Source organism: Macrotis lagotis, chromosome 7, assembly GCF_037893015.1.
Source record: "Macrotis lagotis isolate mMagLag1 chromosome 7, bilby.v1.9.chrom.fasta, whole genome shotgun sequence".
In the NCBI taxonomy this organism is placed as follows: Eukaryota; Metazoa; Chordata; class Mammalia; order Peramelemorphia; family Peramelidae; genus Macrotis; species Macrotis lagotis.
The window spans coordinates 209,888,418-209,904,705 of record NC_133664.1 but is presented as its reverse complement, the minus strand read 5'-3'; the positions used below and the strand labels follow the sequence as shown (position 1 = coordinate 209,904,705).

General features: G+C 33.8%; 1 protein-coding gene across 3 annotated transcripts in view; it reads left to right on the top strand.

The window, feature by feature from the left end:
* KDM5A (lysine demethylase 5A) overlaps positions 1-16,288 on the top strand; it is a 117,454-nt gene that overhangs the window by 38,570 nt on the left and 62,596 nt on the right. For all 3 annotated transcript variants that reach the window (XM_074194689.1, XM_074194687.1, XM_074194688.1), the window contains 4 exons: positions 2,515-2,709; positions 8,275-8,456; positions 9,935-10,059; positions 11,265-11,415. In XM_074194689.1, coding sequence (XP_074050790.1) covers positions 2,515-2,709; positions 8,275-8,456; positions 9,935-10,059; positions 11,265-11,415 — 653 coding nt within the window. The remainder of the gene's footprint in view (positions 1-2,514; positions 2,710-8,274; positions 8,457-9,934; positions 10,060-11,264; positions 11,416-16,288) is intronic.

The following is a 16,288-nucleotide window of genomic DNA, read 5'->3' as shown; positions in this document are numbered from 1 at the left end:
TTTCATATGACTGGATTGCTTTGATCTCCTCATCTGTAAATTGCCTTTGCATATCCTTTGATCATTTGTCAATTGGGGAATGGCTTTTTTTTTAATTTGACTCAGTTCTCTCTCTGTATATTTTAGAAATGAGTCCTTTGTCAGAAACATTAGTTATAAAGATTGTTTCCCAGTTTTTACTACATTTCTTTTGATCTTGGTTATAGTGGTTTTATCTGTGCAAAAGCTTTTTAATTTAATGTAATCGAAATCATCTAGTTTGTTTTTAGTGATGTTCTCCATCTCTTCCTTAGTCATAAACTGCTTCCCTTTCCATAGATCTGACAGGTAAACTAGTCCTTGATCTTCTAATTTGTTTATAGTATTGTTTTTTGTCCAAATCCTATATCCATTTGGATCTTATCTTGGTATAGGGTGTGAGGTGTTGGTCTAATCTAAGTTTCTTCCATACTAACTTCCAATTATCCCAGCAGTTTTTATCAAAGAGGGAGTTTTTATCCCAATAGCAGGACTCTTTGGGTTTGTCAAACAGTAGATTACTATAATTGTTTCCTGTTACTGCACCTAGTCTATTCCACTGGTCCACCACTCTATTTTTATTTTTTAATTTTTTTAGGTTTTTTTCAAGGCAAATGAGGTTAAGTAGCTTGCCCAAGGCCACACAGCTAGGTAATTTTTAAGTGCCTGAGACCGGATTTGAACCCAGGTACTCCTGACTCCAGGGCTGGTGCTTTATCCACTGCTCCATCTAGCTGCCCCCCACTCTATTTCTTAGCCAATACTAGACAGTTTTGATGTCTGATGCTTTATAATATAATATTAGATTGGGTAGGGCTAAACCCCCTTCTTTTGCACTTTTTTTTCATTGAATCCCTGGAAATTCTTGACTTTTTATTTCTCCATATGAATTTTCAGTAAAATTCTTAATAAATTATTTACAAACAACTGAATAGGTATTATACTATTGATCTTCATTAAGAAAAAAATCAAATTGGAGAAAGTTTCTATTTAGCAAGTAATTTTTAAACTACCAAATGATATACTCTGACTTAATTTGATCTGCTGATTTTAGTAACTTTTTAAGACAAACTGGGTATATCCTTAGCCTTGTTATGCTATTTTTTAGCCTCTTCTTTGCTCTATTACTGGATGAGGATAATTAATTTTACTTATGCCTTTGTTTCCCTCTGAACTATAAAGATGAATGGGAGTGAGTTAAATATAATGACAGATCATCTATCCTGTAGTTATTTAGAAGTAGAAGATCATTTGAAGCTTCCTAAAGGTCCAGTTCCCTGTTTTTTCTTTTGCATTCTAACTTAATAAGATGAAAATATAATTTACAAAAATTTATTCAAATAAAATTCTGTCAACTGACCTGCCATTACATTGGTTCAATTTTTCTTAGATATATGTCACTGATAGTGTAATCTGCTAGAAGGAGAATCTGTTGGTATGGTAAATATTTTTAGAATTCATCTCCAAGAATACATTCGTTTATTTAAGAAAAGTAGTAGTTTAGCCAGATGTATGTTTTATTGTTAGGGGAAGAAGTATTTTCAGTCTCATAGTTCTGATGTTTTGGAATGAAATTAAGGTTAGGCTGTCTGCTTCAAAAAAAAAAATCTCAATTGTAAAAAAAATTATCTTTGCAAAAAAGGCATTGTTAAATGTAAAAATTGATGCTTGATTTCTTAGTTTTTTAAAATAACATTTATCTTAGAATATGGGTCCTTGATACTTGCTGTATGCTTATCTTTCTAAAATATGGAACATATTCTTGGAAGGCATCTTTTTGAGACAGATAAGAGGAATCTGCTGGGTGTGACAGTATGCTTGTCTAGAAAAACCAGACCTAGGTTCAAATCCAATCTGATTCTGTGAGACTATTCAGAAAACATTTAAATTCTCTGATCTTTAGTTTCCTCATGTTTAAATTGGGGAATAATCCTATTTTGAAGCAATGTAGTATACTAGATGGAGAACTAGCCTAATAGTAATGGAAGCATAGTCTTACCTCTGACCTATGCTGGTTCTGTGGCCCTGGGCAAGTCATTAAGACTATAGGCAGAATATGTGCTGACTTGCAATGGTAGAGGAAGTTTCCATGTGAATTTCCAAATACCAAGAAATCATAGGTCTAAGTCCAATAAATAACGTTTATAGTACCTACCTGCCTATAAAGCTCAAATGAAGTGCTGTATTAAGACTTTGCAGGGGCGGCTAGGTGGTGTAGTGAATAAAGCACCGGCCCTGGAGTCAGGAGTACCTGGGTTCAAATCTGGTCTCAGACACTTAATAATTACCTAGCTGTGTGGCCTTGGGCAAGCCACTTAACCCCATTTGCCTTGCAAAAAACCTAAAACAAAACAAAACAGAAAAAAAAAAGATTTTGTAAACTTTAAATTGATATATAAATGTCAGTTATTATTATTATTATTATTATTATTATTCTACATTATAGAATGTAATGTAGATAAGTAATTCGATTTGGGTATCCTTTCATGGCTTCAGCTGCCTATTGGACGTCAGTGTGTGAACCATTATCGACGACTAAGGCGTCACTGTGTGTTCTCACATGAGGAACTTCTCTTCAAGATGGCTGCAGATCCAGAATGCCTTGATGTAGGGCTGGCTGCTATGGTTTGCAAAGAAATGACTCTTATGACTGAAGAGGAGACACGATTGAGGGAGTCTGTTGTACAAATGGTGAGTAGACTCAGTGTGATTACACTTCCAGAACCTATGCAGCCTAAAGTTTCATTATAATTTGCTTTAGAAGCCTAATTGAACTAATGTCTAATTAGTTGAACTAATTGCAGTAACTGTTTCAAACCTACTCTCATGCCACTCCCCGTGCCTCTTCCCCCATAACTATTGAGAAAGTAGAACCAGCTTTCCCCTCTTCTCTAAATCTAGAAACTCCTTATATCTTTTCCCATTCTTTCTTCCTTTACTTCAGTCTCAGGTATTAGGCAGCACTTCTCCTTGCCAAAACCAGCCCCCTTCTGTCTTTCCTAGCAGATTGCCTTCACAGTCATCTGTTCTTTGTCTCTTTAAGTTCATTTTCTCCTTATCTCCTGGTTTCTTTCTACCAACTGGAAACATGCCCCACTCTCCCTCATCCTTAAAAAATCTTTAGTAGTTACCATCATCATATATTTCCTACTTTTAGTAGCCAAATTTCTAGAAAATGCTTATTGGTTTTTCATCCCCTTTGCTTAAGTCTCAACCTTGTTTTTCAAGATTTATAAAGTGTATTTTTTGATATCTTGTTTTTCATGTTATCCTCATTTCTAAACACATACCATCAAGACATACCCTGGAACAAAAAAAGGAGAAAAAAGTAATTTAGCAGAAACAGCATCACATCTATAGGAACTATGCAACTTTTCATAGTTTTTCCTGCTCTGTGCAGAACTATGAGAGGTGGCACCACTGTTGGCATAAAGGAGGGAAGATTAGATGAGCCCCATATTCCCATTTAATGTTGACATATGATGTAATAACAAATGCTGTGATATAAATTGTTAAAAAGTTTAAAAAAAGACTAATTTTTTTGAGTCAGAAATTAAGTGCCTTTGAATTAATGGTGCTTTTCTATGTGATTCAGTGATCTTTTTTTTTTTAAACTTTGCAACTATTTGTAACCTGGCTCATCACTCAGCTGAAATTACTTTCTTCACAGTTGCCAGTCCTCTGTTGTCAAATTTGATTGTCTTTTTTCAGAATTCTTCCTTTCTGAACTCTACTGTGTTTACTTTCTTTCATATTTCCCTATACTCCATTAGGGAGTGGAAAAGAAAAAAATAAAGCCTTTCTAAATAACTTGCATTATTAAGCAATCCAAATTCCCAAACTGATCACGTCCATAAATGTATGGCTTAAGTTCTGTTTCTTGAATCCTTCACCTCTCTTGTTAGGTGAGGTAGTCTTCTTCATTAGTTCCCTAGAGTCCTTCTTGGTCATTATGTCAATCTGAATTCTTAAGCCTTTCAAAGTTGCTTGGCTTCTCAGGGTGGGTAGTATAAATTGTTCTGCTTACTTCAGTCTACATCAATTTGTCTCAATTTTTCCTGTTTCTAAGATGTTATTCCATCATTTTTTATGGTGTATTTCTTTAGTAGTATTTCTTTATTTTTTAATGAATAACAAGACCATATATTAAGTACTTTACAATTATTAACATAGTAAAAAAGTAAAAGAAATATGACAGTTCCTGCTCTTGGTTCACATTCTAATGGAAGATTTCAACTGCAAGCCATGGATAACTCCTTTGGTACTTTTGGCAAAATGACAAACTAGATGTTTTTAATGTCATATGATAAAATAACAATTTCTGATATTGAACCATTGACAGTGCCAAGGACTTTGATGTCATTAACTTTTTTTTTTGAGGTTTTCAGTAGCTTATAGCTGTTGTATCCTACTCTGCCACAGTACCTCATACATATCTCATTTTCCAAATTGACTATCTCTTTTAACTATGCTATCTTGTCTTGGTTGTTTTAGCTGAAATTATTGGTGTCATTTTTGGGTCATCCTTGTCTTTCTCTTCATTTATACAGTTTCTTTTATTGCTTAAAATTCTGAACTTAAACACAAAGTAAAGCATGCATTTTCAAATATTGTAAGTGGAAGAAGATTGTACATAAAACTCTGAATCTCTATTATATGGAGTTTGCTTTTCTTTTAAAATATATAATTATTTAACATGAAAGATTCAGAGCTCCTTTGTGTCCATGATTCTTACTGGACTTTCCTTTTTTGTTCACTCATCTCCCTTGACTCCTAGACTCCCACCCTCCCACCCAGTTAAATTAAACTGTCATTTTTTCCTTTGAAATGTTTTTTCATACTGATCCTAGTCCTTTTGTAATTGAAGTTGCTATTTTTTATTGTTGGATCCTCTGAAGTTTTCTGTACTCCCACCTGTGTTTTCCATACTACTAGCAGATATTTTTGGAAACATAACTTTTGCATGTTATTACTTTGCTCACATATTTCATTTCCTGTTTTCTACTATAGTAAGTCTAAAACCCCTTACTTGACTTTAAAGGTTTTAGTGTATCAATGTGTATTATTTCTTCCTAAAACAAGTCTCCATCTGCTGTATAAAGGCTTGTCCCTTCACTTGCTCTCTGTCCCTGTCGTCCCCCCCCCCCGCCCCATTACTCTCTCCATCTGGAATTCCTCCCTTCTTGCTCTCCATAGTGTAATAAATCCATCTAATTATCAAGCCTTCACAGCCTATTCATTTTATCCTTCATTATTTTTTTGTTCTTTGCACTCCTATTTCCCTTATAGTCTAAGCCATAAGATTTAGCATTATAGCACACAACTTAGGGATTAAGATCTACACATAAATAACTATTGAATCTGATGTAAGCAACAGTTTTCTATGTTATGAATTATTTCTAAAATGCATTATTATGTGCATTTTGTGCACATAATCTTAAATGCACTATGTGAGACAGAATACAGGCTGTATTCTTAAAAAGAGATCTTTGAAAGGAAAATAGGCATATACTGAAAAGAACAATGATTTTATGCCTCACTTAGCTTTTATAAAATGGGCTAGCTTTGAGGGAAGAATAAGACCAATATCCTTTGTATTTCCCTTTTCATTAAACAGAGTGTGCACTGGGTTGAGAACTAGCCTTGGGGTTAGCAATAATCAGTCAGTGCCATTTATTTAAGTGCCAGGCACTTTGCTAAGCATCTATGATCCCTTGGCAAATCATGCAAACTCCCAGTTCCCTGGGCAAATCTGAAAAGAATATTGAAGTCACAATACATGTGCCAGTGCACCTTGGTAGAGGGAATACCTTTATTGGGAGTTCTATAGATCCATGAGATCATTAGTTCCCATTCCCCCAGAATATAAAATATCACAATTGATAATTCAAGAAAATCATCATAAAATCAGTTACTACTTCATGGTGAAATACTACAGTGTTAGGTTTGGGTCTGTTTGAGTCTTTTTATGTCCTTGTGACTACTTCTAATTCCTTTTTCCTCTTAACCCCAGTCTTTTGTAGCCTAAGAGCACATAACTGAAACTTAAAATTTTATGAGAAATAAGTCAGTGTATTTTGAAGTCCTAAGACTTTTATTTTAAAAAATACAGGTTTTAGTGCATGAATTTTATTCTATTTCAGTTATTCAAAGTTTTTTGTGTTTGTGGGTTTTTTTGGCTTACTTTTGGATTCTTCTGTTTACTTCTGGAATTTGATTGTATAACTGAGGTTATTTAGAAGTAAGATGGAATGCTACTATAGGGGCGGCTAGGCGGCACAGTGGATAGAGCACCAGCCCTAGAGTCAGGAGTACCTGCGATCAAATACAGCCTCAGACACTTAATAATTACTTAGCTGTGTGGCCTTGGGCAAGCCACTTAACCAACCATCTGCCTTGCAAAAAAAATTATACTATCTTAAATTTTTCAGTATTATATCATGTATTACTCTAGTCTTCTGAGCTAAATTGTATGCTTTCAGGGAGTGCTGGGATTGCATGTTATAATTTTGTCTTCTTCCTTCTCTCCTCCACCCCATCACTTAGAACCAGGACCAAGCACATCAGCTCAATAAACTTTTCACAGTTTTTATCAATATATTTTTATGTTATCATAGTTATTTCCAGTATCCCTCCCACTTCCTTTCCTCCTTCCCCCATAGTACTATCCCAAATAACAAATGGCTTTTTTTAAAAAGAGGGAAAATAGCACAGTTGATACATTAAAAAAACCTGATGAAGTGCAGTGGATATTCCATCTTCACAAGTGTGTAGGTTGAGTTGTCCTCTCATATTTCTTCCTTCATATCATGCTTGATTTTATAATTTTATTATTTTAACTTTGGGGGGGTTATGTGATTATAGTTTTACATTGTTGTAGTCACTGTGTTAATTGTTTTCTTAGTTGTGCTTTCTTCACTCTGCATCACTTCACATAGAATTTTCCATGCTTTATCACATACATCATGTGCCACAGTTTATTTAGGCATTATTCAATCAATAACCATTTATTGTCTCCCCCCCCCCCCCCAGTCCTTTGCTGTTACAAAAAGGAATGCTATAAATATTTTGATGTCTACGGGAATTTTCTTCTTACGAATGGCTTCTTTAAGACGTAAGCCCAGGAGTAGTCACTTTGTTTACTGTTTTCACAACTCCACGATGAAGGTTGTTAGTGGACCTATAATTCCCACAATGAGTGTTACCTGTGTTCTAATGATAGTATTGCTAGTACTCAGTCCAGTAATGAATATTGCCATTTTTTGGTCATTTTTGCCAGTTTTCAGGGTGTGATTGAAACTTCAAGGTTGTTTTGATATATATTATTCTTAGTTATTTGGAGCATTCTTTTATGTGTTTATGAATACTTTGCACTTCTCCTTTTTATATCTGCTCATAACTTTTGACCACTTATCTTTTGGGGAATGCTTTATTCTTTAGTCAAGACAAGGTTGGGCTTTATGGTACAATTTAGGGAAAATAAAATAGAACACATAGTCAGGAGTAGAGAACACAAGGATCTTGTCCTAATCCATAGAAAGAAAAGTGGCATCTAGAGATTTAGAATTGTAAGAAACCTTACTCGAAATAGAAATGAGAAAACAAGAGTCTTAATGAAAACAAGTGACTTTTTTGTGATTGCACAGCTTTTGGATTGGATACTGGAACCCAGATTTTTTGACTCCTAATTTAGTACTCTTTCTATTAAATTGGGTTATTATCTTGTTCCATTCCAATTCCTTATTTCAGATTTTTGTAGTATACTTATTTGTATTTTTTTTTAGTTGATTTTAAGCTTTGGTAAAGCTCTACTTTTTTTCCCCTTTGTTTGATAAGATTAGTCATAGATTGACCACCATCCCATGGGCATTAGGCACTGCTGCTATCCCTGACAAGCGAGCACCATACAATATTCCATGCTACAATTTTTACTCCAAATAAGAAAAGGATCACAATATTTCTGTCTTTGTGTTATGTTTCAACATTATTATTTATGTTTCAACATTATTGCTCAGATTTTAAGTCTTGGAGGTTAAAATTTGTTTTTAACTTACTGAACTATGTCATGCACAAAAGGAAGCTGATATTTTTTATATTATTCAAACTTAAGATACTATTTGTTGCTTATGTTTTTCTTTGGTCTTCCTTTAAAAAGAATTGCACCCTTCCATTATTATACCAATAACTAGAGAATAATCAATGGTAATGTTTTTCTTTTAAAAGTTTTTTATTTCTAGTGAATAAATTCTGTTTCAGGGTGTGCTGTTATCCGAAGAAGAGGTATTTGAACTTGTGCCTGATGATGAGCGACAGTGTTCAGCTTGCAGAACTACATGCTTTCTCTCTGCTCTTACTTGTTCCTGTAACCCTGATCGGCTTGTGTGTCTCTACCATCCTACTGACTTATGCCCTTGCCCCATGCAGAAGAAATGTCTTAGGTATGAAAATAAATCATCTTTTAAGCTCTCTGACATTTTTTTCTTTGGTAAAATAATTGCAGCTAGGAATTTGTAAAAATAGCTAGGAAGATAAACTTTTAAAACTGTAAAGATAGGTGGGAAAACTTGAAAATCCAGGTAGAAAGCATTGTTATAAACTTATAAACATACCAAAATAAAATAAGGCCACTAATGAGAGGGCTACATCTTGAATCTACAAACCTTGCTAGAAGCAATTTGGTGGCAGATCTGCAGTCAGAAAGACTTGAGTTAAATTTGTCCTCAGATACTTGCTAGCTATTTGTCCCTGGGCAATTCAATGAACTCTTTGTTTTTAGGAAGATTTTAATTATTTTGAATTTTACATTTTTTCTCCCATTCTTGCTCCCCCCCCCCCCCCACAGAAGGCAGTCTGTTAGTCTTTACATTGTTTGCATGTTATACATTGATCTCAGTTGAATGCAATGACAGAGAAATCATATCTTTAAGGAAGAAAATTAAAATTTGAGATAGTAAAATTACATAATAAGATAACGGTTTGTTTTTTTTCCTAATTTGAAGGTAATAGTCTTTGGTCTTTGTTCCAAAGTCCACAATTCTTTCTCGGATACAGATGGTATTTTCTCTATTGCAGATAGCCCAAAATTGTCCCTGATTGTTGCACTGATGGAATGAGCAAGTCCCTCAAGGTTGATCATCACCCCCATGTTGCTGTTAGGGTATACAATGTTTTTCTGGTTCTGCTCATCTTGCTCAGCATCAGTTTATGCAAATCTTTCCAGGCTTCCCTGAATTCCTGTACCTCCTGGTTTCTAATAGAACAATAGTGTTCCGTGACATACATATACCACAGGTTGTACAGTCATTCCCCAATTGAAGGACATTCACTTCCAATTCTTTGCCACCACAAACAGGGCTGCTATGAAAATTTTCCACAAGTGATGTTTTTGCCCTTTTTCATAATCTCTTCAGTTCACTAAATTCTTAAAGGGACTTGCCTCACAAGGTTGTTGGGAGGATCAAAAGAGACAGTATTTGCAATGTACTTGAAATAATCTATGACTGCTAGTTATTATTACACATATTAAAATTATGACTATGGCAAGCCTTCTGAAAACCTACAAAAACAATTGGAAAGCTGAAATTTTAGCAATGGCTAGAAAAATGGAGACAGGTATAGAAGCCTACATACAACCTTATAGCTGAAAAGCTCTTTTATCATTGGTGCTTAATGATCATTTATTAAATTTCTAGAAGATGGAATTATATTTTTTTCATCAATTTTGTTTTGATCTTGCAAGCCAAATTTAGCCTTTTTAGATATTTATTTTGTTTCTCCCTCTCCTGTTGCATTCATTTAGACCAGGCTGCTATTCTTTGCCTCTTGTGGTCTTTTTAGACTGATTATACTTGTAGGACTTAATTTCCTTCAATTTGTTAGAATTTTTGAAGTTTTTGCTATTATGTCTTTTCCCTAGGTACCGGTATCCATTGGAAGACCTTCCTTCTCTCTTGTATGGTGTTAAAGTCAGAGCACAGTCCTATGACACTTGGGTCAGTAGAGTTACAGAGGCATTGTCTGCCAGTCTCAACCATAAGAAAGGTTAGGTTTCCTTCTGTTATAATGAATACAATAGGGAACGTTGGTTATCTTAGGCAAAATCATTTTCCTAAGGGCACAATATGTGGGTTGAGAGTCTTTTTTCCCCCCCTCTTTTACAAGCCATCCCCATCACCAAGAGAACTTTGAACTTTATGATGGATTGGCTAAGAATATAATAGCCTTTTCTATGAAAATGAATATCTAGAAGAAAAAGTTGACATTTTTAACCTTTTAATGTAATGGCTCCCTTTGGCAGACTAGTGAAACCTATGGCCTTCTCAAAATAATGTTTTAAAATAATTTTTAAAATTACATTAAAAGGAAAATTTGAAACAAAATTATAAAAATACTTAGAAAAATGAATTCATGAAATCCAGTTGAAGAACCTTGGCTTTGGATCAATGATCTGCTTTAGATGAAAGCTGCTCTTTGGGTGATGATTATCTCAGTATACTGATATGGAAGGCAGACTGGTTGAAAAGAAGTTTCTTCACATGGGAGAAATTGTAGCACAGAAGAATAAGCATCTAGTGAATTATTTTTATAGGACTGGTAAGATTTTCACCGCTGCAACTTGTTGATACTCAAAAGAATTGGGGTTAAGATTTTAAAATTGCTCTTAAAACTGATTTCATGGTGTTTACGTGGCATTTTAAAAAAATAATATTTTTTCCCCAATTACTTGTAAAGGCAATTTTTTTTAGATTCAATTTTTAAAATTTTGAGTTCCAAATTCTCTCCTTTCCCCCCTAAAGATAGTAAGCAATTTGATGATACAGGTTATACACATGTGAACTATTTCCATATTAATCATGTTGTAAAAAGAAGACTCATCCTTCTCATCATTTTTCATAGAATAATAATATTCTATTATATTCATATACTACAACTTGTTCAGCCATTCCCTCAATTTCCAATTCTTTGCCATCAAAAAAAGAACTGCTATAAATATTTTTGTACAAATAGGTCCTTCCCTCCCTTTTAAAAAAAATCTCTTATGCATATAGAACTAATAGTGGTATTGCTGGATCAAAGGTATGCTCAATTTTATAGTCCTTTGAGTATTGCTCTGAATTGCTCTCCAGAATGGTTGGATAAGTTCACAGTTCTATCCACAATGCATTAATATCCCATTTTTCCCATATTCCTTCCAACAGAAATCATTTTCCTTTTCTATTTGCTTAGCTTTTTTGTTTATGTTGCAGATGTGATTGAATTGAGAGTGATGTTAGAAGATGCTGAAGACAGGAAGTATCCAGAGAATGATCTTTTTAGAAAACTCAGGGATGCTGTGAAGGAAGCAGAGACTTGTGCTTCAGTGGCTCAGCTACTTTTGAGCAAAAAACAAAAACACAGGTAAGAATAAACAATGGTTGATTCATTTGTGCATTATTTTCTCAATAATTTAATAGTTTTGTTCTTTGTGCTCCTGTTCTTCACAATCAGTCCTTCAGCATTTTGCATTTATGCTCCTTGGACATGAATTCTTATCATTGCTCTAGGCTTTTTTTTTTTAGGTTTTTGCAAGGCAAATGGGGTTAAGTGGCTTGCCCATGGTCACACAGCTAGATAATTATTAAGTGTCTGAGAATGGATTTGAACCCAGGTACTCCTGACTCCAGGGCTGGTGCTTTATCCACTGTGCCACCTAGCCATCCCCAGCTCTAGGCTTTTTAAACTCTTTTGAGATCAAGGTTTTTCTTCTTTGTGGCACTCAGTATGTGCATGATCTTCAGAAATAGAGGAGACAGTTCCTTTCCATCTGTCCTCTCCCTCCTTTCCTCCCAATACACCCCTCCCCCATATTTATATTTAAAACTTACATTATTACATCCAGAACCTGGTTAACAAGATGGCAGAATGAGAGGTTATAAGATAGCCCAGTATCCTAATACTCTCTTCAAGAATAGTAGTGAACATCCTCAAGTTTAAAGGTGAAGGAAGGAGGGAAAAAGAACAACAGAGAAGGAATACTAAACAAAATGAACAAGAAGAAAAAAGCCCAAAGAATAAATATTACAGATTAAAATAATCCGAAGAAAATATTCTTGACCAGAGGGGTAACATCAAGAGGATTCTAAGAAGTGCACATTCAAATTAGATAACAAAAGCTCTTAAAGTAACTAAAGAAGGAATTATTATTAGTTTGAAAGGATCTGATATTAGTAAAGGAAGGTGAGATGTGATCAGTTTTTTAAAAATTGCAAAATAAGGAGAGAACTGTGAATGTTTGAAAATAAATGGAATTGATGAGAAACGGAATTGTAAAAAAGATAAGTAATATAACTAAAAAGAGAAAGAGTCAAATTACAAAGTAAGGAGGGAAGGTATGGTGAATGAAGAAAAAGCAAATAAAATTTATTACAGATGCATGTATTATGTAATTAGAGTCCAGTTAGATCCTAGCAGAATTGAAAATATTAAGAAAACAGGTGTCCATCTATTAAAATTTGAATACCTCCCCAAACTTCTTAAATGGTAAAACAAGAAATACATAGCCTAAATAAACCAGTTTCAGAAGAAAAATTGAATGGGTCATTAATGGACAAAAAAACTCTCATGGGACCAGATGGCTTGACAAGATAAATTCTAGCAAACATTTAAAGAAGAATGTTTCTATGCTAAATAAGCTTTTATTTATTTTTATTTTTTAATTAACATCATATTTTCCTCCAATTACATGTAAAAACAGTTTTAACATTAGTTTTGAAATTATATTTCAAATTCTTTCCCCTCTTTCTCCTCTCCTGCCCATATTGAAAAGGCAAGCAGTTTGCTATAGGTAATACATGCTTACTCATACAAAACATTTCCATTGAATCTACATGAACTTTTAAAAAAATAGAGATATAGATGCCACTCTACCCATTCTATTCAACAGACTTAGTTTTGATCCCCAGAGCAGAGAAGGAAAGGCAGAGAAAAATTATTAATGAAAATCACCAGCACTTTATAAAATAATTATTCATTTTGATCAAGTTGGATTTATACAAAGGCAGCATGGATGGTTTAGTGTTAAGGGAAAATGAGCATAATTATTTATTATCAGTAAACATTATTTCAATTATAATTAATAATTATACCAGTAGATGTAGGAAAATAGATAAAACTATTTATTCAAAAGTATAACAAAGGAATTGAAATAGTTTTCCTTAACAAAGTATGTAACATTTCTGAATCCAAAAACCAGGAGGAGCCTTAAAATCTTTTACACAAACCTCTCTATTTTCATTAATATTTGATAGACTGTAATGCTGCAGGGTAAGGACGATTCCAATTTTGACTATTTCCCTAGCATAGAGGCTGAAAATTAGTAGGTGCTTAACAAATGCTGGCTGATTGAGAAATACAGTTCTAGAAATGCTGTTATAACAAGGCAAGAAGAATAAGTTAAAGGAGTAAACATTGATTAAAACAATGCTAAATTATCTCTGTGGAAAATATATTTTATTTAGAATATCCAAGAAGATTTAAAAAAATTGAAAGAAATAATTTTAGCATAGTATAGAGATATAAAAGAAAATAATTTCCAGTATTGAATCTCTCCCTCCAGTTTCCAAATTAAGAGAAATATCATTCAACATAAAGATTTATTAAATATTTGAAAACTTATCTGCCAACAGACTTGTTTGATATATTGCTGTTGATATTAAAGACAAATACCTATATATGTATATATCGCTCTATATAGTGTATAGAGTGTTTACTTTGAAGTTCATGTGACCTGGGTTTTCACATCCCTCTTTTGACATATACTGGTTGTGATTCTGGTTTAGTCACCTAAATTCTTTTTTTTAAAGAAACATTCAATATTACTTTATTTATCTATCTATCTATCTATTTATTTATTTTAGTTTTTGCAAGGCAATGGGGTTAAGTGGCTTGCCCAAGGCCATACAGCTAGGTAATTATTAAGTGTCTGAGGCTGGATTTGAACTCAGGTACTCCTGAATCCAGGGCCAGTGCTCTATCCACTGCGCCACCTAGCTACCCCTAGTCACCTAAATTCTTAATCGTCCTTAATAGCTCTTTAAAAGTGAAAATTGCAGAAATGGTCAGTCTATATTGGTAGAGATAAAGTTCTCAATAAGTTCTACTTGAATGAGTTCGAGGCCAAAATGTGTGTCTATGTCTGTGTCTAAGCATATCTGACTATAAAACAATTGCTTTAGAAATGAACAAAGGTAGAACATTGTACTAGTAGTACTTTAGTGTTTTCCTCTAATCATTTTGTTAAAATCTATTGCTATGACTAGCATTTTTAGTGATATCAGATGATATAGGAGTGTGAAGCCTTGTCTTTTCCCTGTACTTGTTTGGAAAGATTTAGTTTGATTAGGTTTAATTAATCTAGCTCAGTGGCAATACTAAGAAAACTTAACCTATAATTTTGATTTCATATAATTTGTTTTATTCTTCTAGTAGTTTCATTACAAGGAATGCATAAAGAAGACAAAATGCATGTGAAAAGAGAGGTCAAGACCATCTAAGGGAGTTGTAAAAAAGAAAAATTCAAATCATTTTCAGGTCCCAATAGAATTTTTTTTTTTTTTAGGTTTTTGCAAGGCAGTGGGGTTAAGTGGCTTGCCCAAGGCCACATGGCTAGGTATTTATTGAGTGTCTGAGACCAGATTTGAACCCAGGTACTCCTGACTCCAGGCCGGCGCTTTATCCACTGCGCCACCTAGCCGCCCCAATAGAAAAATTTTTAAAGAAATTTGGGAAGAAATATAAAAGAGGAGAAAACTGAAACTGTTAGTTAACAAATTAAAAAAAAAGTTTTCTTGTTATATGGGACTGGCTTTTTTTACACTTTTGCACTTAACCAGAAGTTAATGTAAAAAGACACCACTGGGTAAAATAATCATTAATCTGCATTTTGTAAATTGACAGCAGACCCACATCTTGTATCATATGCTTCAATAAATTCCAAATAGTTTCTTGAGCAAATTTTTTTTTAAAGATTATCAACTAGAGGGTCTAGTAGAATGAACTATTAATTATAGCTGCAGAGAGGAGATATATCTAGTTATGACTCAAAAGAATGTACAAAATAGATGAATTCAGTTATATTAAAATCAAAATCTTTATTATAAAATACTCTATTTAGAAGAGAAAAAATTGTTCAGAAAATATTTATACTTTAGATATTTGTGATAAAAGTTCATGACCAACATTTGTCAACATTTGGCACATATAAATAAGAAGCATTTTGTAGTTGATAAAGACAAGAACAGTCATTTATTTATTGTATTTGTATTTCTGGTGCCCAATATAGTATCATGCACGTAGGCACCTAATATATGCTTGATTATTGAGTATTTTTTTTTTAGGTTTTTGCTAGGCAATGGGGTTAAGTGGCTTGCCCAAGGCCACACAGCTAGGTAGTTATTAAGTGTCTGAGGCCGGATTTGAACCTAGGTACTCCTGACTCCAGGGCCAGTGCTCTATCCAGTGCGCCACCTAGCTGCCCCCAATGATGAGTCTTGAAAAAACAAAGTAGCAGCATACACTTTAATAAATGTTTCAAATTCTCAGAGAAATGCAAAATAAAATAACCCTTATATTACGTTCATCAACTGGCACACAGTAAGTAATTAATAAATTCTTGTGCATTGATTGACTGAAATTGATAAAGATATTAAGGAGGGGGAGGATAAAGGAAAAAGCAGGGAATTTCCTGACTTAGAGTTTGCTACCTGATGAAATCTCAATGATCTTCTTTGCCCCAAGTTATGCTACACATTTCTTAGTTTTGAGGTTATTCAATAAATAAGAGAATTTGGGGGGCACAAAGACAATAATAGATGATGATGATGATGATGATGATAGTTTCATTTAGATTTTTTTCATTTTTTTTGTTTTGGTTTATATAATTGAATATTTGTATTTGTCAACATTCGAACTAAAAATTTCAAACTACAATAAATATAGGGCAGCTAGGTGGTGCAGTGGATAGAGTGCTGGCCCTGGAGCCTGGAGGACCTGAGTTCAAATTTGGTCTCAGACACTTAATAATTACCTAGCTGTATGACCTTGGACAAGTCACTTAGCCCCACTGCCTTTCAAAAAAAATACATATATATAGATTCTAAGAACAGTTTATTGAGAAAAAACAAAGGTTTAGTGTAAAAGCCAGTTCCAATGAATAAAAAACAAGAAAACCTTTTTTCCCCCCCTTACTTGTTAACTAAGAGTTTGGGTATTCTCCTTTCCTTTGTATTTCTTT